The sequence below is a fragment of the Punctularia strigosozonata genome, assembly GCF_000264995.1.
Source record: "Punctularia strigosozonata HHB-11173 SS5 unplaced genomic scaffold PUNSTscaffold_3, whole genome shotgun sequence".
In the NCBI taxonomy this organism is placed as follows: domain Eukaryota; kingdom Fungi; phylum Basidiomycota; class Agaricomycetes; order Corticiales; family Punctulariaceae; genus Punctularia; species Punctularia strigosozonata.
The window spans coordinates 1,725,727-1,751,889 of NW_006767435.1; the positions used below are offsets into that span (position 1 = coordinate 1,725,727).

Sequence of the window (26,163 nt, forward strand, 5' to 3'; positions counted from 1 at the left end):
TGTCGAATTTACCTGAGCTTTCTCGATCGCGATCAGCAACACTTGGCTGAGGCCAGCCGGAATATCGAGATGGCCCGATCTCAGCTGGAGGAGATTGGTGAGATGAGCATCGCAAGATACTGTTCGAGGATTTTTTGGGAGATAGAGGAAGATAAGGTACGATGAATCACCTATAAGATACACCTGTAAACGCTATGCTGACATTCATTCGGGAACCAGCTCAAGACTATGCCAAGCAGTCAACCTTAACCGTCCAGGACATTGTTCCCCACTCGTCGCGAAACAAGTTCGCCCGTCATCTTCTTGTTGTCCGACGACAGCGCATGATAGCAAACCGCAAACAAGAACATGGAGAGATCGTTGGACGGCATGGTGACCAGGTACAAACGTCACCTCACAGATACGTAGGAGCTACTTGCGGGTCAGTACAAGGGAGGGAGAAACCAGGCTAGGAATGCAGTAGGGTGCCTCTAGATGCGTCCATGGCCGACAAAGTCGACTGACTTCCAATATGTTCAGCTTGCGACGCGTCTTTCCTTGCCCGCGCACTCCTTGTCCAGAGTCCAGAGCCGAGAGCTTTGCTGTACATGTTATGAGTCCGGTACGAGAACGCAAGCTAGACCCAAGAGCTAGGCGCTCTTCGCCAATTTGACCTAGATTTACCCAACCACTGCAGCGTGCTGGAGGCGTCAGCTGCTGCTGTATGGATTCTGATTCGAGCTCAAGTCAGGATGATCCGAACGTTATCTGGCCGCCTACGGACTCCGCATTCTGAACTTGGGTAACACGAGGAGGGGTATCTTTGTGATCTCGGCAATGAACGGAACCTGGAGGCCTTTGGAAAGCCCATTGAGTTAGAAGCGTTACATGCGTCGACCGCGCTGAAACCTGTGTCGCATCGCCTGGGAAGGCAACGCCGATCCCAATCGCAGGCCCCGACGCTTCTGCCGTTCTCTAAGAAGACGGACTTAGGAGGACTCGGGCCGCGTTTGCGGCCAAGTGGACCCGTCGCGCGAAGTGGAGACGCCACAGTAGACCGTGTGCGTCGCACGTCGCGAGGTGACATGGGATTCATCTGGTAAGACCTGTACGCATCGTGTTCGGCAACCCAGGGCCAGTGAACAGCGGGAACCCGTTTCTCAAGCAAGTGATTCATCCTTGCGATATGAAGCCGCGACCGAGAGATGGTTGGCAGGACGTGTGCTGGGATGAAGCAGTTCCCCCGCCTGCCCTGTGATGCCGTGATCAGCCAAGGAAAGATGCCTCCGCGGAGAGAGATTCCGGAGAAGATCCAACCGGGCACCCGTCGAAGCGAGCGCATCAGGACATCGCGACCCAAGACGCGCGCGGCGAAACACACGACGGTGCAACGTTTCAAGGCGCAAAGAACGCGGAGTGAACGCATGTTATGTATTTCGCGCTGTATTGCACGTATTGCACACGGCCGTACAAGGGTGGTTCAGCCAGCGGAAGGGCGGCGGTGGAAACAAAGGGGGCCCCATAGGATCCATCCGATGACCGAGCAATCAATATTTCAATCCGTGAGCGCCGATTGGAAGAGGACGTGAAGTCGTGGGAACCGCGGGCTACACAGAAACCTCCACTGGAATTTTTCTGTCGCAGGCGGATCATATCAACCTCGCGCCGCGACCTGCTTTGAACCTCTCCACCTCCCTTGTCTTTCATGCCCGACGAACCACTGCATTGGTCCGTCCGCTGCGTTTCTCGTACCCGTTGGCTGCACACTGACCTCCGTGCCAGCGGTCCAACACTTGACGTCGTTCTTGGGCCACTTGCTTTCCTCGTGGACACCGACCGCCCCCCTTAGGGCCCGTGGAGACCACAACAATCCTCTGGCGAACACCTCAACATCTAATGGGATAATTGCACTGCGACAACCTCGGGACGAACAGGTTCCGTGACACCATAGAAGACGCGCGATAGACGACTAGACCACCCCCACTCACCGGAATATCCAACACCAAAGCTCTATATATCGACCCTGAAACAATTGCAATGGCCCTTAAGGCGTCCTACCTCTTTAAGCCCCTTAGCAGGCCGTCATCCCCCGCACCTCCGACTACGGCAGCTCCTATGTCTCGTTCCGAGTCAACAGAGGCCCGCTCCCGACCTCTCACCAAGCTATCCCTCTCGAACTTCTCCCGCAAGAGTTCCCCGGCTCCTCCGCCTGCACGAACCTCCCCGCCCGCCGTACAGGAAGGCTCCACGCTGGAGATGCTCAGCCTCAAGTTCAGCGAGGCCGTTTCCAAGGCCCTCACACAGCCTCCCGCGGCCGCAGGAGCCACCGACGTGGTCAATGGACGCCGGCCCCTGCCTGCAGGAAGGGGCAAAGCACTCGGAAACAGCATTGCGCAGTACGTCGATTCCTGATTTCACTGCTAGCATAGTCTGACTCGTCTATCCTCCAGTGAGCTCGATGGCGCTACCGGTAACGCGCAGCTCCGCCGGGCAATCATCCGCTCGCTGCACAGGCCTCTCTCCGTTATGCTCACCATGCTGTCGTCCCACGTCATGCCTTTGATATCATCGCCCTCTTTCCAGCAGACGCTGCTGCCGACTGTCCAGGCACCGAACCCGCCACCGATACAACAGCATGCACTCGGCTATGCCTCGTTCGCAGGCGAGCTCCTGGACACGTTCGACGACCTCGGCCTCGGGGTCGACATACCCGGCGACTTCCGAGGTGACGGATTGAAAGGCATCCGGGAGGGTCTGGCCTCCGTACTTGGGAAGATCCTCAACCCCATGATCCAGGCCATGAAGGACGAGCTGGCGCCTCTCATCGAAAGCCTCGAGAAGTGGGTTCCGGCTACTTCGACCTCAGCCTCCAACGGGCTGGGCACGAAGCCGAAGGGGTCGCAACTGCATCAGTCGATGGTTACGCTGCAGGCCATCGTCCCCCTCTATGCCAAGACCCTGAGCCGCTACACTACCCCGATCTCCGCACAAGGCAACCTCGCACCCTTCCTCATCTCCCTGATCTGGCGTGGCATGGTCGCTCTGACTCACCGGCCCATTCCTCTCTCTCTTTCCCGGTCGACGACGCCAACCAATAGCCCCTCTGGATTTAAGAAAGGACGTGCTTTGTCCATGTCGGTGACGACCCCTCCTCCCACCCCACCCCTAAGCGGCAGGTTCGGCCTTAAACTACCCCCTTCCCGGCCTCCCTCGCCTCCCTCGCCTCAGTTCCCGAAGCAGACCCCTGCGGCGTCAGACGCGAAGACGCTCTTCACGCTGCTCAACGCGTTCCCTAAGCCAGATGCTGAGAGGTCCGCTACCAAGGTCGCCCGCGAAGCCGTCGACGACGCGTTCGACGCTCTCACAGGCCTCATCCTCCTCCTCGAGTCGGTGCAGACCCGTGCCTCGCTCACGATGGAGGACCTCGACGACCTCGAGTTTCTCACCGAGGACCCGCCTACGCTCATCTCGCTCCAGGTCCTCCTCGCGGCCTATGTCTTCCCGCCCCCTCCTGCCCTGGAGAAGGAAAGGGAGAAGCCCGCGCAGCCTGCGCCGACCATCGCGTCCATGGTAGGGCTCAGCGAGGAAGACTACAGGCAAGGTTGCCTTGGCGGATTCGGCCGCGCTGAGCAGTGCGCGGCGCTCGTGGGCCAGAAGGTGCTTGACGTGCTACAGGCGAACACGGCGAACCCGAATGCGAGGGTTGTGGCCCGCTGGCTGGAGCTGCAGCTCGAGGAGGACGGAGCGGAGCATTGACTATATGGCCCTGTTAATAGCGGATATCTATGTCACTGTGGTACCAGCTGTCCGGATCGGTTCTCCATCTCTCGGGATATTGGGATATTAAATACCGTTATATCTGTATCTCCTCGTTTAAGTACATATATGCGACTTCGTTGGGATTCACTCCAGTCGTGCCCGTCGCTGTGTCTACACGTCGGCAGTTCACTTTTGCGAACCCGAGGCTTGATGCGAGCGGACGAGAACATGATACATGTCTGTATTTCATACAAAGGTCGTCTATATATAGTGCTCGATAGAGCTCATGCATCATCACCACCTCTACGATTGGTTCAGATGTTCTGTTTCGGCCGCGGTTCCTTCCACTTGCACGTCGTGCACGCTTGTAACACCGACAGCCTTGAGGATATTCAAGATTCCCACTTTCTTGACCGCCTCGAGCTCGCCATCGCTCTTCACCAGCATCATCCCGGCAAACCCGAGCGCGTTGACGCTGATCTTCTCGCCGGTTTCAGGCAGTCGATAATCCTCGAATTTGCGAGGGAAGAGGTACATGTGCTCCGACGTCAGGATAACGTTGTACGAGGGGCTCCCGGCAGGGTACGAGGGGTCATGGCGGACGGTCGAGATCACGAGGTCGAGGAGGGTGAAGAATGCTTCGGATAACGTCTGCTCCATCTCTTGTGGGGGCATGGAGGAAAGAGCGGGCGGTAATCTCCTGATGTGGTTGGCGTAAGGTAGCTGGGACAGAGAGAATGGTCGTCCTAGGGCAGGGATCAGTTGCACGAACGGCGGCGATGTATGATCCGACGGTACCTGGAGATTCTACTTTCGCCTCCCCGGCAAGTTGCTCTGGAACACAGGATGAGTTGCGTCCATGGAAGGGTGGCCTGATCGAACGCACCAATGGGCGGCCCATTGAAATCGCTCGGCATGAACTGCAGGTGCTTATGATGTTGACTCGCACCGCTCACATCACCGCCTACGACGATCTGATCAGACCAGGAAATGTGCGATGCAATTCGCCACCTACAATTATAGAATGCAAACACAGGTTTCCCGGCCCTCCTTGATGCCTCTAACAGGAGGTACGTTTGGACAAGATCGGGTGGTAGCAAAGGAGCAGTCTGTGATTGATGATCTGCAGAATCATCAGCTGGAGTTATGGATGGATGATTGTTAAACCTCACCTTTGGTGACTAGTAGGAAGTGTTCAGGAACGACGCAGAACTTGTTCAGCTATGTTAAAGACATGAATGGAGTTCTCGAAACTGAAACGAAGATGGTACGAACAAGTACAACGTATTCCTGCCCCTCTTCTTCATCGCGTAGCTCGCCGACGTAGAGGTTTGGTATATATGGAGGTGCAAACGGATCGGGCTTCTTGCCGGACCCATCCACCTTGGGATCGAAGTGCACAGAGGGCTCCTTCGGCTTCTTCTGTAGAGCAGGGCATAACCTGATTTCAAACTACACAGCAGGGAGGGTGATAGATAGTCAACAGGCAATGTCGGAGCAAGCCAGCGAACGGCGGATGGCACCTCTATACCGGCGTCTTCGCGGTGTGTGTGGACATCGGAATCGTAGAAGAACAAATCTCCAGAGGCGTGAGCTTTCAAGTAGTTGGCAGGTATTCTAGAGACGATCTCCGCAGGAGAGGTGGTCATGGTGATCGATAGGCCTACACTCGAAGTACAGCGCCTCTGGAACGTCGTCCACAAGGATGGCCTCCACGCCGAGCCATGTTCGTAACGCCATCGGAAGTCAGCTCGGGACAAAGTCAAGGGTTCGTGGGTTCCACCGATAAGAGCCACACGCGGTCTTTGAACTCTCGGTATGGAATTGGGCCGCAGCATGTGAGAAGCGAGTAATACAGGAGGCTAAGTCCGTGTCCAAGATGGGGGCAGAGAGGCTGCTGAATTACTGGAAAAACGCAGACAACAGGCGAGGATACCGTAGCGGTCTAGTTGTACATGCGGGGAAAAGGCAAAGACATAGCGAGCGAAAAGGTATATCGGTACAGCAGGTGTAACCTGTTACATCTGCACCGCGAAAAGTCTCTCCCTGAACGGGTGGAGATCTCAGGCCCGTCCGCCTTTTCCTCTATTGGATTTCGCCTCCTCCATCGTTTCACCAAGCATGATAGCACGGACGTAGCACATGGCCGCGATAAAGCCGTACAGTGCTGCATTGACACCCTGTAGCCCTCGTCAGAATACACCAGAGTGGCAAAATGCGAACCGCTCACCTGATAGTAGAGGATACAGAAGAATGTCTGTACCAGGAGCACAACGACTCGGACGACAAGATTGCGACCCAGCGGGCTCGATTTGAACAGCGGCAAGGGATACTCCAACAGTATTCCGAAGATACCAACGATCATAGCGAGGATCTGAACGACCGGAAGCTTGACAATGACAGCCACAAAAGGAAGGGCAGAAGGTGCCGGTCTGCGATTCTTCAGTAAACAGACAGACGATCATTGCTGAACACTCACTGGTATCCTCCAGGGTCACGCAGCGTGCCTGCAACAAAGTCCCAGAAGAACTTGCGGTAGAACAGGCCCCAGTAAGCCGACCAAACGGCGTCTAATACGGGCATAAATTTGGTTAAACATCGAACTGGCGAACCGGAGTGGCGCGAACAGACTCACAGACACTCGAAGTGATCGCAACGTAGTGCGCATACTGGTGCCAGATCAGGTTCCCCATGTCGTATGAGTGTGCGTGGTCTTCGATATGCAGATGATAGCTAGTCGACGGGCCACAAAGCTCTGCTTTGCTTGGCGAATAGAGGGCGAACTGAAGAGACTGGAAGGAAGACTGGCTTCAACGGCGCGGGAGAGACCACAGAAAGAGACTAGTAAACAGCAATGAGCACCAGCTCGACCCAAGGAATGAGTGGAGGAGAGGAAGAGGGTTCAAAAGGAACGCTCTAGGCGGTCGCAGTGCAAGACGTGGTTGCTGGGCACTGCCTCCGTTGTCTCTTGTTGCTCGGCTGAGTTCCAAGTGGCCCTCGATTTGTTCCTCACTCGCCGGGACCATTGATTCATCAGTCTTTGTAATGATAGATCTGTGATGCTTGTGTATAAATATCACACGACGCTACTGCTACCAGACGCGGAGGAATGATGTCAATCAAGCACAAGCCCAGTATACAAGAATCAACAATGCCCTTTTACTTCGCAAATTCAGACGTCCATTCCATAGGCATCAACTCAAGGCTGGAAGGTCGAGACGGACGTGCAGGACCGCGAGGGTCCACCGGTTGATCGATAGCCGATAAGTGTGGGCTCGACGGGCGACTCGGGCGAGGCGGCATCAGATTCGCCGCGCTAGGTTTCCCACTGACTGTAGAGAGCGCAAGGCTTGGAGGTCGGGTTGATGGTCGGCTAGGTGCCCCCTACGATGACCCAAAGTACTGTCAAGGTCGGCGTTGAATACCAATGCGCTGGCTCCTTACCGAGGTCAGGGATCTTCCCATCCCATATGGCTCATTGGCACCTTTTGCAGTCCTCTTTGAGCGAACGGGTGGAGAACCTATTCTCGGAATCGGCGGCTCCTGAGCCTATCCGATAGGGTAATCAGACGCAGCGATGATCTGCATTCTCGTGCGTCACCTACCTGTGCAGTGGCAGCGCGTTTCAGCTTCGAAAGACTTGCTTTGTGAAGCAGGCCGAATCGGGAATTCTCCGAGGCCCGGGACTCCATGCTCTCTAGCGACAGGCTACGCCCGTGGCTGGCGGCGGACAGGTCCGTCAAGGACTTGTTGAGAATCTCGTAATGTGAACTGAAGTCCTTGACCGGCGGCGCGGGCGCGTTTGGCACCGGAGCACTGAAAGTGGGCACTGGGTTAGGACGGACAAAGGGCGCCAACTTCTCGTTGTTCGCGTAAGGGGAGCCCGGGTTGGTAACGCGTCCGAAACCGGCTTCGGCCATTCCTGGTCCGCCTTGCAGGGGAAGCGCCGGGGTCATCGGGGGCAAGGGAAGCTTCTTGCTAGCCTTGCGACGCCGGAGGAAGAAGAATAGACCCAGGAGGACGAGAAGGACGAAGATGGCACCACCAACACTGGCACCGATGATGAGGCCCATGTTGCCTTTCGACGAATGGCCATGGCTGTTATCTTAAGTGAGTGGTGCAAAACGTGACAAACGCGCAGAACCCACGCGGTTTGCGAGCCACTAGTGTCGTTTGCACTGCTGCCGCCGTGACCGCTGTCCCCAGCGCTGCTCCCGTTGTTGCTGGAGCTGGGAGTGGGACTGGCGGTGCTATCAGTGCCTGTGCCGGTCCATACGGTGATCGCGTCGAGGTCCATGAATTTCCCAGTGTTCTGCTGACCAGCCTGATCAGGGTTGGCGGTGAGAACCAGCGTGTGCTGCTGCGAGCCTAGGTTTCCTGCGAAGTACTGATGGATCGTCGGTAAGAGGATCGTGACAATCAAATCGTGAAACTTACCAAGAGGGACTGAGTGACCAAACCCAGTCAGAGATACATAACAGATGTCAAGAACAGAGTGTTTGCTCACCTGCGAGCGTAACTCGGCCACCGTGTTGCTGCCACCGTCATAGCTCTGACTCTGCCCATCTATGCTTATTGTGTAGTTGGCATGATCCGGCGAAACGGTGCCGAATAATGCAACCGCATTGCCTTGGAACTGGTACGTAGCGGTTGCGCCTCCGGTTTGCGTGAAGCTATTCCATTGGTTTTTCAACATTCAGCTCGTCAGGAGAATGGAATGACTCACTGGAGGGTGTTTGACAGGAAGCCGTTGCCCGTGTTCGTGCTCCAGTCGCTCGCGGATGGACCATACGAGATGGAACTATCAGCGTCGTCGACTGTCGAGTTTGAGACCGTTGTTCTACATATCAGAAGCTCATCATTCGAGTGGCTCCGAGTTAGAACAGCGATCTCAACATACCCGTCGACTTGTGTTTCAAAAATAAACGAGTCCAAGTCCAACGCCGGGCCCGTGCTCGTCAAGACAGCCTGGTGCGAGCCCAGGGAAAGGCCAGATACGCCGACGAGCAGTTGACCTGCTGCAGCCGTGCCCTGCTGCGCAGTTCCTGTTTGTGCATTCTGTCCATCAACCGAAATGGTAAATCCGCCATAGTTTGGTCCCTTGCTGCCCATGAGCCATATCCCCGTGCCCGTGAATGAAATCGTAGCAGTCGCGCCCTGCGCAGTCGTTGCATGAAGGCTCTGGGCCGAGGAGGACTGAAAGAAGCGTTGTTATTAAAGTCGGAAATGGCTGCCGCAAAGGCTACTTACCGAAACCAAACTGTTCGTGCTCGGCGAGTCGTTCCATGCATTCGCCGGCGAATATGTGATCAGGGGCGAATAGTCTTCGCCTGGTGCCGAAGGACGCGATTAATGGCCGTTTCCTCCTTCTGGACAGTTGATCACGTACCGGTGATGTTAAATGCGACCATCGAGGCACACGAATCGTCACAGAGCCGTTAATGAACGTGAAAAGTTGGCTGACCCGCAGACTGATAGAGAGAACAAAAAAGTCGGACCCGAGCTGACAACGACCACAAGCCCCAGTCAAAGAGGTGAACGTCGAGAGCAAGCCCCCATGCGAAATCCGTCCGAACGCTGAAACTTAACTGCCCGGGCTCTGAGTGTGTGATACCCTGCATTTGATGGCGACACCCCTATGGATGCTGGCCGCATCAATTGTCGGAACATATGCCCAGAGATATCGCACAGCCTCTTCACACTTCCTCCGATGATGGTGCAAACAGGGTTGCCAACTGCTACTGCTAGCGCGTCACGTATTGCGAAGGAGATGATAGACACGGAACATTGTTTGTTGAATTGACACTCTGAACAGTGGTCACTTCCGGTTGAAGCGTCTGAAATGGAGGCGCGTGCTAAGTATAGCCGGCCCATACGGCATTGGCGTCTGAGTACAGCTCGCCCGATCGACCAAGCGCTCGCAGATTTTATCTCTTGCTCGCTGCATCCACCTCAAGGGCTACGATCAATTGGGGCTGGATATGCCGCCCATGTCGGGTTCAAAGGCTGCTGCGCAGCCATCGCGCGAGCTAGTCACCACTGGGCCGAAAGCCGTATCCAAGGGCAAGGGTTTTTGGGCCGGGACGCGCGACAAAGACGGACGAAAGCCCACCACCAGTCGCGCTCTGGTCCTTCGGAATGGAAAATACGGATCGATGGGTACTGGGGAGTTAGTTCTCATGAACAGGATGAGTGGTCGAGAGAAACTGGAGCTACTCGCGGGTATGTTTCTAGGAGTCACGATACGCGTCCTAAGAGTTCATGCTCTCGCTTGAATGACAGAGGACCTGGTTGAAAAGGCAAAGACTGCTATAGCCCCGCCCTTCGATCTCGAGCGGTGCTTGAAAACGGCAGAATCAGAATACAATGGCGAGAACCCGTGCAAATGTTTCGTGTTGCAGAGCTAGAACGCCTTACAGCGTACCTCGACGATATCAGCAAATTGAAGGACCCATCGATGTTTCGATACTACATCGACGCTGAGCTCAAAGCGCGGAGAATGCAGACGGGCACCCATATCGTTCCCGAGCCCGCTCGCATAGCAGAGACAGTTATGATCAGGTGAGTCATTTGCTTCACTCGCGCACTTGCATTCTGTTTATTCTTGTAGCGTACATAATGCATACATGTTCGCGTCTATCTGGAAAATCGTTCGTGATCTCCTGCTGGAGCTCCACGAGCTCGGCCTTGCCAGCAACACTGTGGCAAGAAACCATTTGAAGAAAGATCCGGAGTTGCGAGCTCGCTATCTCGTTCTGTACGACGTCGTGTCTGCGCTCGTGCAGGCAGGCCAAGAGAATTTTCGCTTCCTCGTCACCACCACGCGTGAGTATATACATATATGGCGAAATAACTGCTACTGCCCCGCTTTCTCATTACATTCATCACCAGCGCATTACCAGCAGTACTTCAATAAAGTCGACCATGGTAATTCTGAAGAGCAAGATGTCAGCTTCGACTGGGGGGGACTGAAAGGCGCCTACAAATCGTTCCTCGATTCAATTATTCTTGAGCTTTGTTTACCAAATTCGAGTATGCCGCGTCGGATCTTGCTCCAGATATTGGGCGAAGCTGCGTCGGAGTCGCCTAAGGAAGCCAAGAGGTTCCCGCAAGCTCTATGGGACGCCGTAGGCGATCTCTCGGTACATGTAGCGTCGTTATCCGGAGCATTTCCAGCTAATACTCTCTTAGGTCATGGTCGACGTTCTAGAAATGCTCGAAGGACCATTACTCGGAGGTGATTCCAAGGCATGGATGGAAGAACCTCGGCAAATGCCCGAAGTATACTCGCAATGGGAGGATGCTCAGTTGTTGTCCCTACGGGCGTCTCGGGAGTACAAGAACCTCGAGGATTTGGTGTATCCTCTAGAAAAGACGACAACCAAGGGCAATCTGGATATTCTGTGGACGCAAATTGATAACGTGAGCAATTACACCGGCGTATCCTATGCGATGACTCACGTTGGCCTCCTAGAATTACGTTGCAAGGGCAGGGGACAAGGTGGAAGAGCTGTGGCGACTTCATGGCGCATTGGTCCGCAGTCCACAGTGGAATGCGTTCTATAAGTCCAAGTCGAAGGCGAAGAGCGAGAAGGTGCCGACCACATCTATTAAACGTCACACCGCCGGATCAGATTCCGACGACGACGAACCACCGAACATGGTGTCAGTTGTTCGGAGGGGCGGAAACGGGACGAAGAAACGCCTTGCGCTCACGAGCGGTCAAGACGACGATTCTGATTCTTCGATGCCCTCATTACTTTCCGTTTCCGAATCTGCCGATGAGGAGTCCAGCGACGAGGATGACGATCCCGATGATTATTACGATGACGACGACGACTGGGAAGATGACGACGACGAAAGCCAATATGATTCCGATGATGAAGAGGAGATCCGGCACATGATGAGGGAGGCCATGAACACTGCTATGGAAATGCCGGAATTCTTGGACCCCAAGGCAGAGCCGTCCGGAGAGTTTGATAAGCTTGCGAAAGAGCGAGTTGACAATCCCTTCTTGAAACTCTTAGGTTCTTTGAGAGGTGCGCAAGTTCAGTCTGGGACTTCCTCGGATTGAACAATGTACTTCTTCTAGGTCGAATGTTTTCGACGAAACCGAGCGTCACAACGACCTCGCGCACGCAGCCCCGAACGGGATTTACAGGGACGGGCCCGGCCACGGTCCCTAGGCCCAAGCAAACTGCGAATCGTCAACACGCAAGGAGAGGATCTGATGAAATACCCCCTCTGGAATCGATCCGTAAGCTTTCCAGCACTCCGTGGCTGGCGTTCTAATTGAACTTTCGCGGATAGCGTCGGCGCATGCGAGCAGAAAGGCCACGGTTGAGGAAGTCGAGGACGAGGATCAGATCGCCGCTAAGAAAAAGAAGAAGAAGAAGAAGCCCAAGAAGAAGAAGTCGACCGCCGTCCCTGCGACCGATGTTGCGCAGAACGGCGAGAGTGCACAGGCCCAGGCCAATCGTCCAGCCACGCCTCCTCCGAGGACGCCCTCCCCTCAGGCATCCATCTCTCCACAGCCAGGTCTTATCTCTCCCCAGGAGTCAACGCCCACAAAGAAGAAGAAGAAGAAGAGCGGGCAAGGGTTAACTTCTTCTTCGGCGCCTACAGTAGCTACGAATGCGCCTTCCATCCACAGCTTGGGCTCCACAACCACCTTAGCCGGTGCCTCGACCGTGACACTTCCGCTATATCAGACACAAACTGCACAATCTTCCCGGGCCTATGTCAAGGAGCAGGGTCTAGACGAGAAGAAGGAGAAAGTCAAGACGCGCCGTGATCCAGCCACGCTCCCCCCTGTACCGGAGAAGAAGAGTATCTTCGATCGCTTCAGGAAGGCGAAAGACAAAATCGATGAGACTCCGAACAAGGAGGCCAAGAGCAGCTTTTTCTCCAAGCTTGGCAAGAAAACTACGACGTATATGCACCAGCTACTGCGTACGGCAGAGGATGATAGACAAGGCCAAGCTGGCATGAAGTGGGAAAACTTTGTCAAGGTCCGCGCGTTGCTTTGATTGCTTTTGCTTGGCTAATGACTATAGTCATGCAGTTGATGACGGATATGGGCTTCACCTACGACCCCAGTACGGCAGGATCCTCCGTGCGCTTCGATCCTCCTGACCCAACAGCGACGGTAAGCGCTAGAACGTGATTATTGCATCTTCAAGCTAACATGTGTTCCTATTCCGTAGCCTATCACCTTCCATAAACGTGAGTCATATTCTCTATTGTTATAAATTCCGAGCTGAAAGCGCCGCACAGCTCATCCGGATCCCACTATTCATCGTATCATGCTCAGGGACTTTGCGAAGAGGTTGCAAGAGTACTATGGCTGGAGCGAAGAAGATTTCGTGAAGTTCACCGGAGTTTGAGCATCGAGCACTGGTTCGTATTCTTGATATTGCGCGTACATAAGCTTACGGACGCGTTCGTCAGTTATAGTAATATTGAATCCGTTCTGGGCGCGATCTTCGCGATCAGGTGACTGTAAGCATTGTGTAGTATATAACTTTAAGCTGCGTGGATGGCTCTGTTGCACTGTCGCTCCATGTCTCGTTCAACAATCAGCACGACAAGATACGTTCTCGCTAGGTATTCCAGATCTTATCCGTCGAGCGAGGCTCCAAACTCGAGCGCAACCGGCGCATCCGAGCGCGAGGGCACATCTGAATGGGAACAGTTCTTCAAACCCCTGCTTCAGCTCACTCTACAGAGGACGGTCGGTGCCGAGAACAATACGATAGAGTCTGTACGGCTTAGGATCGCGTGGGACATGAGCCCGCAGGGAGATCCGCAAGAAATCGTGCTTGTGAGTGGGTGATCAAGACGCCCGCATATATGCGCTCAAACGATGTCTGGTTGGATTCTTCTTTCTTCTTTCCAGGAGGACCTGGACCTGTTAAGCTTCTCGACAATGGGAAGTGCTCGTGCATTTCCTCAGCAGTCGCAAGGATTGCCCCTGAGAGCCGTCTATCAGGACGCTCTCGTCGGCATCCGATATTTGCATCTGCATCCGAGCCCGGTGAGTGCTCACGCGACCTGGGGAAACTATCGAGTCTATGCGTTTTTCGTGCTCTGGATTTGCTAATTTACGCAAATTGCGCGATCATATGCGCGCAGACATACCGCCGATTTCGGATCACATTTGCCTCACCTACCGAGGCAGCTCAGTTCATTGACAACATACGATATGTCTGCCCGTGTCAACCCAACAGACCGGCCTCTATCAACCACGGCGCACCTCTGCTCAGGACCATCGCCTCCCAGAACTCTCAAGGAGTGGACTTCCCTTCGAGCAGCCCACCTATACCCCAGTCTCAGAGTTTCCCGGAACTGTTCGCATCGCAGGTGACCTCTCCCGAACAGCAAGGCACGTTAGCGCCAGAGTCGAACCATGGAGGCCGAGTCCAGTCGGCTCCGCTGATTGCGAGACATTCACGCCTCCATCACCAAGCGCCGTCCTCTTCCAGCGATGCCATTTCCACTCCAGAGCCTCGGCTGCCGTTACGGGACCCCGTGGCGAGGACGTCTTTGCGCTTCCACCCCCCGACGTCTTCCCCGCCACGGCCTTCGCCGCCGAGTGGCAGCGATCCCTTGGACTTGTTGAGGGGTGGAACCCAAACGGCCGCAGCGTCAGCCGAGGAAGTTCCTCGTGATCGATTACTGGCAGCTCTGGAGGAAGATCCGTCTCTCGAGAAGCTATCGCGCGGTGACCTCGAGGAACTGGTGGGGCGCGTCGTTCGCGAAGAAGGGTTTGCTCAGCTAGTACGTATTTCGCCTCGATTCTACCTATCCCGTGTTAACCGGACAACGTCCTTCGGCCTAACCAGCTGGAGAAACTTGACTCCATGTGGGCGATGAAAGGGTTTCTGGGCCGATGAGTAGCTGTCAACGAGAACGGCACGTCGGCAATTAGCAACCATGAGAGGGTCGTACGTTGAGCATTATGTATCGCATGAGTTATTGGGTCCCGTTGCAAAGCGCGAGTCTGAGTCAAGTAACCACTAAAGTACTCCAGCGATGTTGTCAGTGGACTGTGGTTTGCAATTGGTCAGAGCCGGCGACGCGCAAGCCTGCTTTCAAGACTGGCATCTTATCTGATAAGCGGAGTCGTGGCTAATCATGCCGGTGCAATCGGATCCGGTGATCGGAACTGCCAACACTACGAAGTATTACTGAGCTCGCCAAGAAACCATGCCTTTATTCCGAGCGTTACCCACATGGATTATATTTCTGCCTACACCAATGCCCTACTCGTTCTCCTACAGCCCTACGGTTGCACTCCTAGATTGGTTCGAGCGTGTAGCATGCCTTTCGCGTGCACTGCGACTGAACTTCTATGGGGAAACCCGCACAGCAGCCTAACCCACATAGGCTCTTAGTGCTATTTTCGTGTCGCGCCACCGACCCCTGGATCAATATGACTAAGGTCTCAGTAACCCATCCTCACCCATCGGGGCCCGGACGGCCAGGGAGCCTGTGCCAGAGTTATAAGATTTCTTGCGCCTAGCACTCGCGTTTCCCACTTCCTTCGAGTCTTGGATCCCGCCATGCAGCAGGAAGCGAGTCATAACAACTCTCACAGCGACGTGCGGTCCGTCGACGTCGACGCTGTTACTGTCGAAGGTGGCTCCGGCTCGCTCGAGAAGGCGGGTGCGGACAAGGAGGAGGCAGTACAGGCGGACGCTGAGAAGGCTGCACCCGCCCCGCCGGCCTTCAACGTTCCGGACGGCGGTTGGGAGGCTTGGTCGGTCGTGGCTGGTGGCTGGTTCGCGCTTTTCTCAACATTTGTTGGTGATGACCATGATCCGTGCGCGACCCTTGCATGCTGAAACTCCGGTCTGCAGGGTTATGTGAACGCGTTCGGCGTGTATCAGGTATATATTCAGTCGTAAATCCAGTTACGAAGGAGCTCACGACTACTTTCGTAGGCTTACTATGTTGAAAAATTGGGACGGTCGGACAGTGCTGTTTCATGGATCGGCTCGTTCCAGCTGTGGTTGATGTTCACCATGGGCTTGTTCACTGGAAAATTATTCGACGAGGGGCATTGCCGGCTCCTGATTTTCGTGGGCTCCGTGTTCTACATCGTTGCGTGCGTATCACTTCTCCGTGTTGTGACTTCTCTGTCCTGACCACCAACCGCAGTTTATTCATGACATCACTCTGCACGGAGTACTGGCAGGTGTTCCTTGCGCAGGGTGTCTGCGGAGGAATCGGCCTTGGGATTCTATTCCTGCCCGCCCTGAGCGTCGTCCCTCGTGCGTCTAAGATCGTAATGTATGGCATACCCCATTGACCCCCTACCTTCCTCTCAGAATGGTTCCAAAAGCGGAGAGCATTTGCTACAGGTGTGGTCACGACCGGATCTAGCGTCGGCGGTGTCGTCTTCCCAAGTAAGCTAGCTTCGGCATCGCGTCGGCGCGTCAATCGACTGACAGGATCTGCGTAGTTATGCTCAATCACCTCTTCAACTCCGTCGGGTACGCAAAAGGCGTTAGGGCCTGTGAGTCGCATGCGGGGTCCATCGTTGGTGGCGGCTGTCTACAGGGTTTACTGACCGTACCGCCATTTGATAGCGGCGTACATCATCCTGGGCTGTCTCGTCCTCGTGAATCTGCTCATCAAGCCGCGGATCCCCGGGCGATCGAAGCGTCCCGCTCACATGCAGTTCCCGGCCCCTGATATGAAGTCCATCCTCACGCATGATGCCTACTGGGCCACTATCGGTGGTGGATTCCTGATTATGTGGGGATTGTGTACGTTCTCTGCCGTACTCAAACTGCGTCACTTCTGACTTACCGCTTCTGGCCCTAGTCTTCCCCTTGTTTTACATTCAGGTGTTTGCGCAGAGCCACGGGGTCAACGAGAACCTGTCGTTCTACCTCCTGTCGATACTCAATGCCACTTCCATATTCGGACGTGTGAGTCGGCCTTTGCCATTTTTCAGTTGCGTTCCCCTCGTTTCTGACGCGGTACGTTATGAACAGACTCTGCCCAATCTCTTGGCGGATAAATTCGGCGTGATGAACATGCTCATCGGCGCTGCCTTCTGCGCGGGCGTGCTCAACTTCGTATGGCTCGCGTGCACCAGCGAAGGCGCTTCTATCGTCTTCTCCATCCTTTATGGTTTCTTCAGTGGCGCATACGTAAGCATCATGCCCGGCGTCATCGCCAGTCTCAGGTACGTTCTATGCCCTCTTTGGATTTCCTTCTCACTTCGCTGACCACGGCTGTTTAGCTCCCATATTGGTGAAGTGGGCGTCCGCATGGGCTTTGCGTGGAGCATTATCGCGCTCGCGGCGCTGACGGGTACTCCGATTGATGGGTACGTACATGGCAGCTGACTCGCCATTCTTCGTTTGCGGTGGCCTCACACGGGATTAACAGAGCCCTTCTTGGAACGACGACGCTGACCTGGTGGAAGCCGGCGGTGTTCTCCGGCGTCGTCACTCTTGTTGGCGTGGCCATCATGTTCGTCGGCCGCGTATGGCATGCGCAGGCTAAGGGTCATCATCGTGTTTGAGGATTGGAGGCTGTCTCACATGGAAGTGGAAAATCTAATCATACCTCATCTCCTTATATTTGCATAGAGTGATAGAACACATGCTCAGTGAGCGGTAAACCTTGTTCATGCCCAGTAATACGATATTGACGATCTGTTCAGTCTGTATCATTAACATTGCTATGCTAGCGCCTCTACTCTGTGATTTCGCTAGCGTGATATCTCTTCCAACATCGGTGAGCTTCATCCCGATGCACATTTTGCGAGGTAAATGATCAAATCTATGAAATCAAGCACGAATAATGAAGAGTGAATAAGCAGGCAAAACTTTATAAGGATTCGGCTTTACTTCGTTGATCATGCAGTCTAATCGTACAATACTCGTAGGTCGTTGCAACGTAAGCAAGCAATGAACAGGTCTCGACGCTCTCTACCGCTTTGCATCCTCCACAAACTCGCTGCTTCCCTTCTCGTTCTCCGACGCGCTCTCCACCGCAGTCCGCGCTTGCTGATGCGCGTAAAGCCCGGACTCGTCCACCTCCGGGGACGACTTCTTGAGCCGTTCCGAGTCGTGCACATTCCGGAAGCGGAAGCCGCCCTTCGTCGTCTGGTCGATGACGAGACCGATGGCGTAGATCGACATGGTGAGGTAGCCCGAGACGGGAACGAGGTACGAGCGCCGTGTGGAGGCTTTGTCTGCCAACGCGCCCTGGGCTGGTGGGTACCACGCTCCGCCACCTACGCCCATGACGATCAATCCGGAGCCTTTTTTGACGTGCACGCCCAAGTTCTTGGTGCCCAGCGTGAAGATACACTAGTCACGATGTCAGTGATCTTGACATCGCAGGCTCTGTCAGTCCACCTACAGGATAGCAGATGGATTCGAAGAAGAATAGTGCGAATAGGCAGCCCACGCCCGCGCGTCCGGTCGCCTGGCTCACGCCGAGGCAGAATCCACTGCAAAGGAGGCCGTATATCGAGAGCAACAGCGCAGGGTCAATGAAGTTGAGGAGGATGACTCCAACGAAGCGTCCCGCCGTGAACGTCATTTGGCAATAGGAGAAGAGGCGGGAGGCCTCTGGGTGGGCGATGCCGATTCCTTGCTCTGTGAGGAAGTTGACGACGAAGGAGGCGACCGCAACTTGAGCGCCACTGAGGATCATAGGTCAGAGTAGGAATACCGCGCTCATTCCAAGCGGTCACGCACACGTAGCAGGTTTGCGCAACGAAACCGAATACGCATCGATATTGCTTCCAAAACGGCCCAATGTCCTCCTTCAACCCTAGCTCTTTGATTTCATTGGTTAAGGCATCTTCGGTGATCTCGGGCAGGGGGCAGAAGCTGCGGAACATTATAGGCATTAGGCGTGCAAGGCATGAAACCACGCGAAACGCACTAGAACAAGATGTTCAGTAAGACACCAAATGCGGACACAGCGAGGTACACCCTGAAAGAACGTCGTCAAGAGAATATCCGACATCGTTCTGTGAGAAACGCGTACCATTGGACGGTGTCGAGACTGGTCGCGTTCTTTCCGGTGAAGAACCATCGAGACGCGATGAGCGGGCCAGCAAAGGACGCTACACCCTGGAAGCCCTGGCTGAAGTTGAGGCGCGCCGCAGCGTACTTTTCAGTACCAAGGACGGCGATGTAGGAGTTGGCGGCCACTTCCAACGTGGAGAGGCCGCAGCCCATTACGAACGTGCACGCGACGAAGCCGCCGTACTTCTCGAATTTGGCCGATGGCCAGAAGAAGATCGCCCCCAGGGAGTAAAGGCCGAGGCCGATGTGAATCCCTTTCTTGTAGCCATTCCGCCTCATCTACGGATACCGTCGATTAATTGAAGTTCAGTGAGACTCATGAGAGAGTACGCACATATACACCGGCAAATGGTGCCCATACGAAGTAAGCACCCTACCAAACGTTATCCAGGATTAGACGCATGTTTCCAAGGGGGACGCATCAAGTACTCACGAAATATGCCAATTGCAACAGGGTACTCTGCAACTTCGTGATACCGAAGACGGTTTGGAAGTGCGAATTGAGCACATCAAGGAGCTGCAGTACCAGGTGAGTCCTCAGATATAGCAGCTGGATTGATTTATATGAGCTTACACCGTATGCAAATCCCCCTTATAGACAGATCGGCATCAGCACGACGTCGGACAGGTTTATCTGGTACTACTCACAGGTGAAGAAGAGGGAGGTGATAAGCGCGAACGCGAATACCCACTGCCTGCGAGGCAGCTGAGAACCTGATGACCCATGAGCACGGTTTCGTCGAACCGAACGGAAATCGATACTCACCGGTTATTCCTGGCGGAGGGGGCATGGTGGGGACGGTCAAGGAAGGCGACAGGCAGTCTCATGGGGCCTTTAAAGGTCGGACATAATTGGGTAGGCGGTCGCAAATTCTGATTACCCTATTGATATTCAGGGGTTCCCCGGGCGTCCGGGCGGGGTAAGGAAGTGGGGTAAGACCTGGGGTAAGATCACGAGATGCCCGACCCTGGCCATCACCGGCCCGGTAAGTAGGTTCATCCAAAATTTGCACCTACCTTCGATTCTACTTCAGGTCATTCGGAGCACGTACCGTATCATACTCACCATCACTGAGCTTGGTTTCGTACGATTTCAGGTCGAAACATACGCGTCAGTCCGGTCCGGAAGCCCGTTTGTGCCTATCAATCACTCTTCTCGTGCGCGGACAGCTGGCTCGCGACCAGACAATAGAAGCCCCCGATAGCTACGGCTCGTATCGTCAAACGTTACGCTCCACTCAGCATCAACACGCAGGGACAACCCAATCGAGCAACAATCCAGCCGGGCAAGCATGGCCGCCGAAACAGCGCTTTCAGGACCCTTACCTGTGCTTCTATCGGTGATCACGAACGATCCCTAGCCCCATTACCCTGCATGTTGAACCGTGATTTCGTGCGTAGGGTCGGTATGCGGCTGTCAAAGCCGAAGGGGAAGGCAGGCGCAAAACGATCTTGCGAGTGGCACAGGAGTTTTGGGGTTTGCCCCCGGAGGCGAAAGCCGAGCTGCTGCATAGAAGTGTTTGTCTGCACGCAGCGTGCCCCGCGATATGCTGGAGAGATCGACGTTCTCATCGACCCTGCTCTTAGAATACATCGACGTTCCCAAGTACTGCTGGATCTCCCGTCGCGCAGCAGATAAAGACTCTGCCTGCATGGCAAACGGATGAGGATCCGTTTGACGAGATCGCGATCCATACCGCCGGGCTGGGAATCCTAGTGCGAACGGATTTCACGGACGACGACGCTTGGCAATCGTTCTTGGCGAAGCTCAGGGAAGGCGAGCAAGAGTTTGCTGGCGCTACTAATAGAGAGGATGCGCAAGACGCTCAGGAAGACGTCCAGATGGTCGTCGAGAACCCTATTGACAATGCGAGTGGGTCAACGCAAGAAGAAGTCGTGATGGAGGAGGGAGAAGACGGCAGCGACGATGAAGAATCCGAGGATTCTCCAGCCCCCATCTTCGCCGTCCTGGACTCGCCCCGGGACGCGCTGGAAAATATGTCCAATCTCGCCGCGCTTCGCCTCGTGAACGAGGTGGGCGTGCGGCCCGCGCCACCCCTGCCCGCAGGCACGTCTCGTGCCAAGCCTTCTCACCGGCTGATCGACCACGACGGATGGCAGGAGATTTACACTGGCAAGCCGGTCTGGATCTACGACGCAAGATCTAATGCGGATCAAACGGCACGGGTGGTTAGCCAGACAAGCACCGATTCCACATATGGCACAGCGACGTGAGTGCTTCCTCTTTGGCGCGGTTGCATACGATATAACAACGTACTCCAATCTCCAATCAACAGCGGAGACAGCTGGAGAGCCAGAGTCTCTCATATCTGCGAGCTTCAGGTGAACATGGCGGTGATGGGGATGAAGGTGGATTTTGGCGGTTTAGATCGCTGGGATTACCACGAACGAAAGCGGAATCTGGAGGAAGCTGTCGTGCCGCTCTGAGATTCTCCCCTGCCTCTCGTAGTAAGGAGGTCAAAGATATGAAAGATCACATCGGTCAAACAGATCTTCGTCCAACGCACGAAGCTCCGCAGAGTGTCGGGCGCTTCCCGAAGAACCGCAAGCGAACACACTGCTGTATATCGTCCTTTCTCATAAGAACCACCATTGCACTGCTTTGCCTGCACTATGTAGATTTTCCCTGGTCCCTGGAACGCAGGCGACAAGCTATGCAGAAATGCGAACAGAAGGTCGTTGTTGGCTTCCGATACCCAATGCGGGGGTATGCTGGATAGCAATTGGAAGACCACGTGGAAGCCGCATATACGTCCAACACTGCGGGCGTAGCAGATTCCCGTGAAAGGCAGATTGTTAAAGGGCTTGAAGCCATCGTTGTTCGCCCAGTGAACAGGCTCCATCGAAAGCAGAGCGAGGTGGCCCAGTGCGCAAGTCCGCTAAGCGTCTCCGCTGGCTCGCGCTGTCTCACCGCCCTCTGAAGCTTCTGAATGGATATAGTCATCGCGTACAATGTCATACTATTGATGTGCGCGATCCGGCTAACCGATCCGCCACCTGATGAACGTCTGAGTACAGAAATCTTGGCATCGAATTCAAGCTCGGCCACTCACGTCCCGTACGTATGGCAGGGTGAGGAAATGCCCAATAAATGGTAGCTGGCGTAGGAAAGTAAGGATTACAGGGAAGAAGTCGCTGAAAGGGCGTCGCGACGTCAGTAGTGATTCCAATTCGAACATGAATACACCAGTAAACGCACCCGAATAAGTTTAGGAAGCCAAATGTTTCCACGACCATTCCAACAAAGGGCCACTTCAAGAAGACGAGAAGGATCCCCCCAATGAAGCATGCCGTCCCTCGCATCTTGTTCTTGCGCGCGAAAAAGTAGAACGTCTTGGTGAAACCGATGATGAGGGTCAACCCCGAGAGGAACAGAACCTAGCACGGAGGATATCAGATTCAGTGCAGAAGGACATCAGGAGCATATCAAGCGTACGTTTCCCAAGGCCAAAAGCGCGCCGTCGAAGAACAAAACAACCCCCAAGAACATGAACAGCACGCCGAAGGTGGTCAGCGCCACGCCGATTTCTGCAGGGACGAGACTGAGTATATTGCCCTCGCAAGCCTCTCAGACGTTGTGAAGCTGACTTTGAGCATCCGTGAGCCACATGTTGGAGAGTTCTGAAAATCCGGAGGTCGTTGTCGCTTGCGACGTGTACGCGTTATTCCAAGTCTGCCGCCTCGATGACGGAGACGTGGAAGGCACGTGTACATTGATTCTCGGCTGAAGTCAGAACACCCACGTTGACGGGCGAACCATTCAGAATCCCACAATGTTAGCTGGAGAGTAAAATACGTCCTCGAGCGAGACCTGAGCACAAGTGTAAAAAGGCGATATTGGACACGCCAGCACACCTTCACAGGATCCCGGACTTATCCTTGTATATGCGAATGTCAATATTGCGAACCACGACCTCTCTCCTCCCTCAAGGCATGCGGTCTGTAAGTCTTCACCTGTCTACTCCATATGCTCTCATCCGAAGAGCTTGGCTTCACAGCGGAGCTACAAGCACCCGCTTCCTGAGTTGGCCCGTCGGCGCCATACGCTTACTCCGGTGCATTTGCTTTCTTGACATAAAAATCTCCCTGATTCTCCGGTAAGCGATTGCATTGGATGCACTGTAGCACTTGGAGCTGATCTTCATTTTGCGATCCTCCCCATGCTTCGGCCTATACCGGGTTATATCCTGACTTGCCACGAGAGAGTGGCGAGGACACTGGAAGTCATGTCCAGGACGATACTATCGCCCGTATCAACGACTCTCCAACATTGACCATACGGCGCAGCAGTCTCAACGCGAAATATCGCACAGCGCCTCGCGGCGGACATCGCAGATGCCACCAGCAGCCATCGGAAATACTAGATCGCGGTCTTGACCATGGTAATCGGAGGTTTTGTGTTCCATCATCGCCGGCCGTGGAGTCAGGTCACCTTCGTTATGCATTCTGAGCAGATGCCTTTTCCTACTTGTCATTAAACAGATGCATATGCGGCATGCATATTATTCCCCTCATTTCATATCAGCATATAGCACTGGCCGGGAGTAAACGGTAGAATGAAGTGTGTGGAACCAGTCAGTGCAGTCCTCACGAAGTGCCGTTCGTACGTGGCGGCTATTCAGAGAATGATGGCCACGGGGGCGAAGTGGGAGTCGACCGCATGGTCGATTCCCATCGGAAGGACCAAAGGTTATAGGTTAAACGTAAGACTTCGCCGAGCCTCCGACTTGCTGCATGACAATTCTGTGAACATGAAGAGAATGCCGAGTGGGATTGACTTTGACGACTGCTTCTTTTGGCGCAGGTCAGAATGCCCTTCACATGGACGAAGGAGTGCATCAAGCATCGTCTCCAAATTCGCGCATGTGCGAACGAACATCAATTCAGTACCCATCTCAGTCCCGAGAGCTCTGAGAATTGGGGAACTGATGCGCAGCCAATGGTGGTCAAGTGTCCTCGGAAGTGTTGCTTGGTTTCCCCAACAAAACCACATGCGCCAGCCGACAGAAGATGTCCCGAATATGTTCCAACATCCGCCGGCACGATGCATGAATGCCCAAAGCCTGATGCTGCACACGGAGGAGCACACAGAGATCGCCGCGAAAGTCATGCAATAAGCAGTAAAACATGTGTACACACAATCGAGCAAAAATCGTCTACTCGTCGGGGATCTCGATCTCCCCCGAGTTGATGCCGTCAATGATGTCGTGTGGCGGTTGGCCGTCGACGGTGCAGCCCACACTCTGTGCGGTGCCCAGAATCTCCTTGCAGCCGTTCGCAAGGGTCCGGGCGAGAGATTTTGACCTCATCGTCCGTGCGATCGAGATGATCTCGTCAAGAGGAATGTTGCCGCCGTGCTTGATGTTCTTCTCCTTCTTACGGTCACGCGGGGGCTCTGTCGAATGCGGAGTTATAGCTTTGTTACTGAGCGATTAGATGCATGATTTTCAACGTACCCTTGAGAGCCTTGATGACGAGCGAGGAGGCAGAGGGGACAACGGAGACTGCGGCTTGACGGTTTTGGATGGTGAGCTGGACAGTAACGCGCAGGCCCTTCCATGCAGAGGTCGCCTTTGCGATATCTTCACCGACCTTCTTCGGGGACTATTCGGAGAACACTGTTCAGTTGTCCGCTACGAGACATCAGAGGTTGACATGAGCGTACCAGACCCAAAGGACCGATCTTGGGCGCAAGGGCAGATGAAGCACCGACTTCGCCACCAGTGGCCCGGAGGTAGATGATTTTCACCTCATTGGGATCCTAGCAGTCCGCGGTGAATCAGAACAGAGTCCCCGATACAGGATGCGCTGAATATTCACGAGTTTGGGGGCCATGGCGAGTCACTGAACGATAGACCAAAAGTGCGGAGTGGTGGAGGGCGGTGGCCAAGAACTGTATAGCTGTCGGCCAGACGCGGTCCCAGGCTCGTCGCGCCGCTGCCATCCCTCGTTGGATCCCCGATTGAATCTCCGTCAGATTTGCGGAAACCTTCATCAGCGGCGGGTCCTGCACCGTCGAGCTCTTCCTCGTATCTGACCACGACGCGTGCGATGGCTGGATGGAACCGTCACTGGGCAGGGTCGAGCTGCCCGCTCCGTTCGAAGATGTGGACGTAGATCACCTCGTCCTTCTCATCGGTATGTATGACTTTTACAACGCATAGGATTGGCTCTCATCCCCTCCAGCCGACATGTTCGAGCGTTTGATGAAGCACAATGACCAGATCCCGCTGTCTCCGTGCGTGCTGCTGTGCATCAATTATCGGAGCGTCACCAACGTGGTTTCAGGGAGAGCCTCACGCGATTTCACTCGAGATCACCGCCGAACATCTCCATTCTCGACTATTTACGGCGTATCGTCAAGTTCACTAATGTTGAAGTGAGTTCCATACACGGTTCCATCTGTAGCATATATCTGATTCCAAAATATCACAAGCGTGCGTGCCTGTTGCTCGTCCTGCGCTACATCGATCAGATCGCCGCCCGCAACCCGTTATTCACCCTGTCGTCACTTACTTGCCACCGCTTCGTGATCACGTCCATCGCCATCTCCAGCAAATGCTTCTGCGATGCCTTCTGCACCAACTCGCACTACGCCAAAGTCGGTGGTATCTCTGTTGCCGAGCTCAACCTGCTCGAGCGTGAATTCTTGCAAGCCACGCGCTGGCACCTCCTGGTTAGCCACGCCTTCCTTAGTCCTTTCCCCTCCGAACTGGTCCCTTTTCGTTTTCTTTCGTTTTGCTGTTTCCTTTCGGTCCCGCGAAATGACAGAACCACCGATATGGCCAAACATAACTTGCTAACGTGTGGCATTTTCCCTTCCCCTTTCGTCAGTGCACGCGCGATATCCTCCAGGATTACTACGTCAACCTCGTGCGCACCCACAGCAGTGGCATCTACATCATCTCGGGCGATCCGACGGCTGGGAGCAGTAGCAGCACCGCCCTATCAGAGTCCTCCTCGTCCGACAGCAGCGACGTGGACATGGACACGGGACCCTCGCGCTCGGTTTCGCCTACCAGCACCACCCGAACCGAAACACCCCACGCGCCGATGGATATCGCGGTCCCGTCGGGCCACGGTCGCCGACATGACGTTCCCCAAGACGCCCCACGCGGTCCCACGATTGAGCAGAACGTCGCGTTCCAAACGTGGAGGGGGGACGGTTCTTGAATTTGGCGTGCAGTGTAATTCCACCGTATCTCGCGGGAGAACACCGACCCATCTCGCGGTTGATCTCGCAAGTCGGGACTTTTCCTCTCACTCTCATAACACCAATGTAAATGCATCTCTATATATCAATGATCCATCAAACGATCCGATTGTATTGTAAACTATGAAG

At 54.6% G+C, this 26,163-nt stretch overlaps 12 protein-coding genes across 12 annotated transcripts; 6 read left to right on the plus strand and 6 right to left on the minus strand.

Annotated features, from left to right (window-relative positions):
- Positions 1-1,677: 1,677 nt before the first annotated feature.
- On the plus strand, positions 1,678-3,875 carry PUNSTDRAFT_83434 (uncharacterized protein). The gene is made up of 3 exons (XM_007381177.1): positions 1,678-1,707; positions 1,762-2,375; positions 2,430-3,875. The coding sequence occupies exons 2-3, from the start codon at positions 2,017-2,019 to the stop codon at positions 3,733-3,735; spliced, it is 1,665 nt and encodes a 554-aa protein (XP_007381239.1). The 5' UTR covers positions 1,678-1,707; positions 1,762-2,016; the 3' UTR covers positions 3,736-3,875.
- Positions 3,876-4,041: 166 nt separating this feature from the next.
- PUNSTDRAFT_63482 (ATP adenylyltransferase) lies at positions 4,042-5,387 on the minus strand (the record flags this gene model as incomplete). Its single annotated transcript, XM_007381178.1, has 7 exons — positions 4,042-4,484; positions 4,537-4,572; positions 4,625-4,702; positions 4,754-4,861; positions 4,911-4,959; positions 5,014-5,190; positions 5,262-5,387. The coding sequence occupies 7 exons, from the start codon at positions 5,385-5,387 to the stop codon at positions 4,042-4,044; spliced, it is 1,017 nt and encodes a 338-aa protein (XP_007381240.1).
- A 414-nt stretch (positions 5,388-5,801) lies between these two features.
- Positions 5,802-6,431, minus strand: PUNSTDRAFT_63495 (uncharacterized protein; the record flags this gene model as incomplete). Its single annotated transcript, XM_007381179.1, has 4 exons — positions 5,802-5,918; positions 5,969-6,170; positions 6,218-6,308; positions 6,374-6,431. 4 exons carry the CDS (start codon positions 6,429-6,431, stop codon positions 5,802-5,804), a joined length of 468 nt encoding a protein of 155 aa, XP_007381241.1.
- Positions 6,432-6,778: 347 nt separating this feature from the next.
- Positions 6,779-9,375, minus strand: PUNSTDRAFT_50601 (uncharacterized protein). Its single transcript, XM_007381180.1, has 10 exons — positions 9,128-9,375; positions 8,989-9,068; positions 8,639-8,934; positions 8,465-8,578; positions 8,246-8,411; positions 8,176-8,184; positions 7,887-8,125; positions 7,344-7,836; positions 7,183-7,287; positions 6,779-7,122 (listed from the first exon to the last, which is right to left on the minus strand). The coding sequence occupies exons 1-10, from the start codon at positions 9,147-9,149 to the stop codon at positions 6,898-6,900; spliced, it is 1,749 nt and encodes a 582-aa protein (XP_007381242.1). The 5' UTR covers positions 9,150-9,375; the 3' UTR covers positions 6,779-6,897.
- Positions 9,376-9,668: 293 nt separating this feature from the next.
- PUNSTDRAFT_141986 (uncharacterized protein) lies at positions 9,669-13,124 on the plus strand (the record flags this gene model as incomplete). The annotated part of the gene is made up of 12 exons (XM_007381181.1): positions 9,669-9,960; positions 10,021-10,107; positions 10,158-10,299; positions 10,349-10,563; positions 10,630-10,880; positions 10,930-11,160; positions 11,213-11,777; positions 11,831-11,995; positions 12,049-12,749; positions 12,803-12,886; positions 12,945-12,963; positions 13,015-13,124. Exons 1-12 carry the CDS (start codon positions 9,720-9,722, stop codon positions 13,122-13,124), a joined length of 2,811 nt encoding a protein of 936 aa, XP_007381243.1. The 5' UTR covers positions 9,669-9,719.
- A 176-nt stretch (positions 13,125-13,300) lies between these two features.
- On the plus strand, positions 13,301-14,633 carry PUNSTDRAFT_131874 (uncharacterized protein; the record flags this gene model as incomplete). Its single annotated transcript, XM_007381182.1, has 4 exons — positions 13,301-13,561; positions 13,637-13,774; positions 13,873-14,517; positions 14,583-14,633. The coding sequence occupies 4 exons, from the start codon at positions 13,301-13,303 to the stop codon at positions 14,631-14,633; spliced, it is 1,095 nt and encodes a 364-aa protein (XP_007381244.1).
- A 669-nt stretch (positions 14,634-15,302) lies between these two features.
- PUNSTDRAFT_62597 (MFS general substrate transporter) lies at positions 15,303-17,099 on the plus strand (the record flags this gene model as incomplete). Its single annotated transcript, XM_007381183.1, has 10 exons — positions 15,303-15,542; positions 15,600-15,629; positions 15,684-15,847; positions 15,901-16,013; positions 16,071-16,148; positions 16,205-16,258; positions 16,332-16,511; positions 16,570-16,676; positions 16,743-16,936; positions 16,994-17,099. The coding sequence occupies 10 exons, from the start codon at positions 15,303-15,305 to the stop codon at positions 17,097-17,099; spliced, it is 1,266 nt and encodes a 421-aa protein (XP_007381245.1).
- Positions 17,100-17,588: 489 nt separating this feature from the next.
- On the minus strand, positions 17,589-19,596 carry PUNSTDRAFT_50603 (MFS general substrate transporter). Its single transcript, XM_007381184.1, has 10 exons — positions 19,567-19,596; positions 19,449-19,514; positions 19,375-19,391; positions 19,234-19,317; positions 19,135-19,173; positions 18,760-19,079; positions 18,655-18,705; positions 18,465-18,599; positions 18,124-18,409; positions 17,589-18,071 (listed from the first exon to the last, which is right to left on the minus strand). The coding sequence occupies exons 1-10, from the start codon at positions 19,589-19,591 to the stop codon at positions 17,688-17,690; spliced, it is 1,407 nt and encodes a 468-aa protein (XP_007381246.1). The 5' UTR covers positions 19,592-19,596; the 3' UTR covers positions 17,589-17,687.
- Positions 19,597-19,758: 162 nt separating this feature from the next.
- PUNSTDRAFT_42890 (uncharacterized protein) lies at positions 19,759-21,248 on the plus strand (the record flags this gene model as incomplete). The annotated part of the gene is made up of 5 exons (XM_007381185.1): positions 19,759-19,786; positions 19,835-19,848; positions 20,202-20,318; positions 20,388-21,031; positions 21,098-21,248. The coding sequence occupies 5 exons, from the start codon at positions 19,759-19,761 to the stop codon at positions 21,246-21,248; spliced, it is 954 nt and encodes a 317-aa protein (XP_007381247.1).
- A 528-nt stretch (positions 21,249-21,776) lies between these two features.
- PUNSTDRAFT_62072 (Got1-domain-containing protein) lies at positions 21,777-22,431 on the minus strand (the record flags this gene model as incomplete). The annotated part of the gene is made up of 5 exons (XM_007381186.1): positions 21,777-21,818; positions 21,875-21,956; positions 22,021-22,199; positions 22,258-22,349; positions 22,410-22,431. The coding sequence occupies 5 exons, from the start codon at positions 22,429-22,431 to the stop codon at positions 21,777-21,779; spliced, it is 417 nt and encodes a 138-aa protein (XP_007381248.1).
- Positions 22,432-23,916: 1,485 nt separating this feature from the next.
- On the minus strand, positions 23,917-24,704 carry PUNSTDRAFT_98940 (60S ribosomal protein L12). Its single transcript, XM_007381187.1, has 4 exons — positions 24,642-24,704; positions 24,487-24,582; positions 24,278-24,425; positions 23,917-24,216 (listed from the first exon to the last, which is right to left on the minus strand). Exons 1-4 carry the CDS (start codon positions 24,654-24,656, stop codon positions 23,978-23,980), a joined length of 498 nt encoding a protein of 165 aa, XP_007381249.1. The 5' UTR covers positions 24,657-24,704; the 3' UTR covers positions 23,917-23,977.
- Positions 24,705-24,880: 176 nt separating this feature from the next.
- Positions 24,881-26,129, plus strand: PUNSTDRAFT_83458 (cyclin-domain-containing protein; the record flags this gene model as incomplete). Its single annotated transcript, XM_007381188.1, has 5 exons — positions 24,881-24,959; positions 25,008-25,059; positions 25,110-25,200; positions 25,258-25,497; positions 25,656-26,129. The coding sequence occupies 5 exons, from the start codon at positions 24,881-24,883 to the stop codon at positions 25,992-25,994; spliced, it is 801 nt and encodes a 266-aa protein (XP_007381250.1). The 3' UTR covers positions 25,995-26,129.
- Positions 26,130-26,163: the final 34 nt, after the last annotated feature.

Bases quoted from the DNA above. Each gene is read 5' to 3' on its own strand.
- PUNSTDRAFT_83434 (XM_007381177.1), top strand. From the start codon at position 2,017: ATGGCCCTTAAGGCGTCCTACCTCTTTAAGCCCCTTAGCAGGCCGTCA. The intron at 2,376-2,429 runs GTACGTCGATTC...TCTATCCTCCAG, and splicing joins CTCGGAAACAGCATTGCGCA to TGAGCTCGATGGCGCTACCG.
- PUNSTDRAFT_50601 (XM_007381180.1), bottom strand. From the start codon at position 9,149: ATGGTCGCATTTAACATCACCG. The intron at 7,837-7,886 runs GTGGGTTCTGCG...TTAAGATAACAG, and splicing joins ACTAGTGGCTCGCAAACCGC to CCATGGCCATTCGTCGAAAG. The intron at 7,123-7,182 runs GTAAGGAGCCAG...GGGTCATCGTAG, and splicing joins TGGGAAGATCCCTGACCTCG to GGGGCACCTAGCCGACCATC.
- PUNSTDRAFT_50603 (XM_007381184.1), bottom strand. From the start codon at position 19,591: ATGCCCCCTCCGCCAGGAATAACCG. The intron at 19,080-19,134 runs GTGCGTACTCTC...CGGTATCCGTAG, and splicing joins CACCATTTGCCGGTGTATAT to ATGAGGCGGAATGGCTACAA. The intron at 18,706-18,759 runs GTACGCGTTTCT...ACGTTCTTTCAG, and splicing joins AGTCTCGACACCGTCCAATG to GGTGTACCTCGCTGTGTCCG.
- PUNSTDRAFT_98940 (XM_007381187.1), bottom strand. The intron at 24,426-24,486 runs GTACGCTCATGT...TTCTCCGAATAG, and splicing joins AGATCGGTCCTTTGGGTCTG to TCCCCGAAGAAGGTCGGTGA. The intron at 24,217-24,277 runs GTACGTTGAAAA...CGCATTCGACAG, and splicing joins CGTCATCAAGGCTCTCAAGG to AGCCCCCGCGTGACCGTAAG.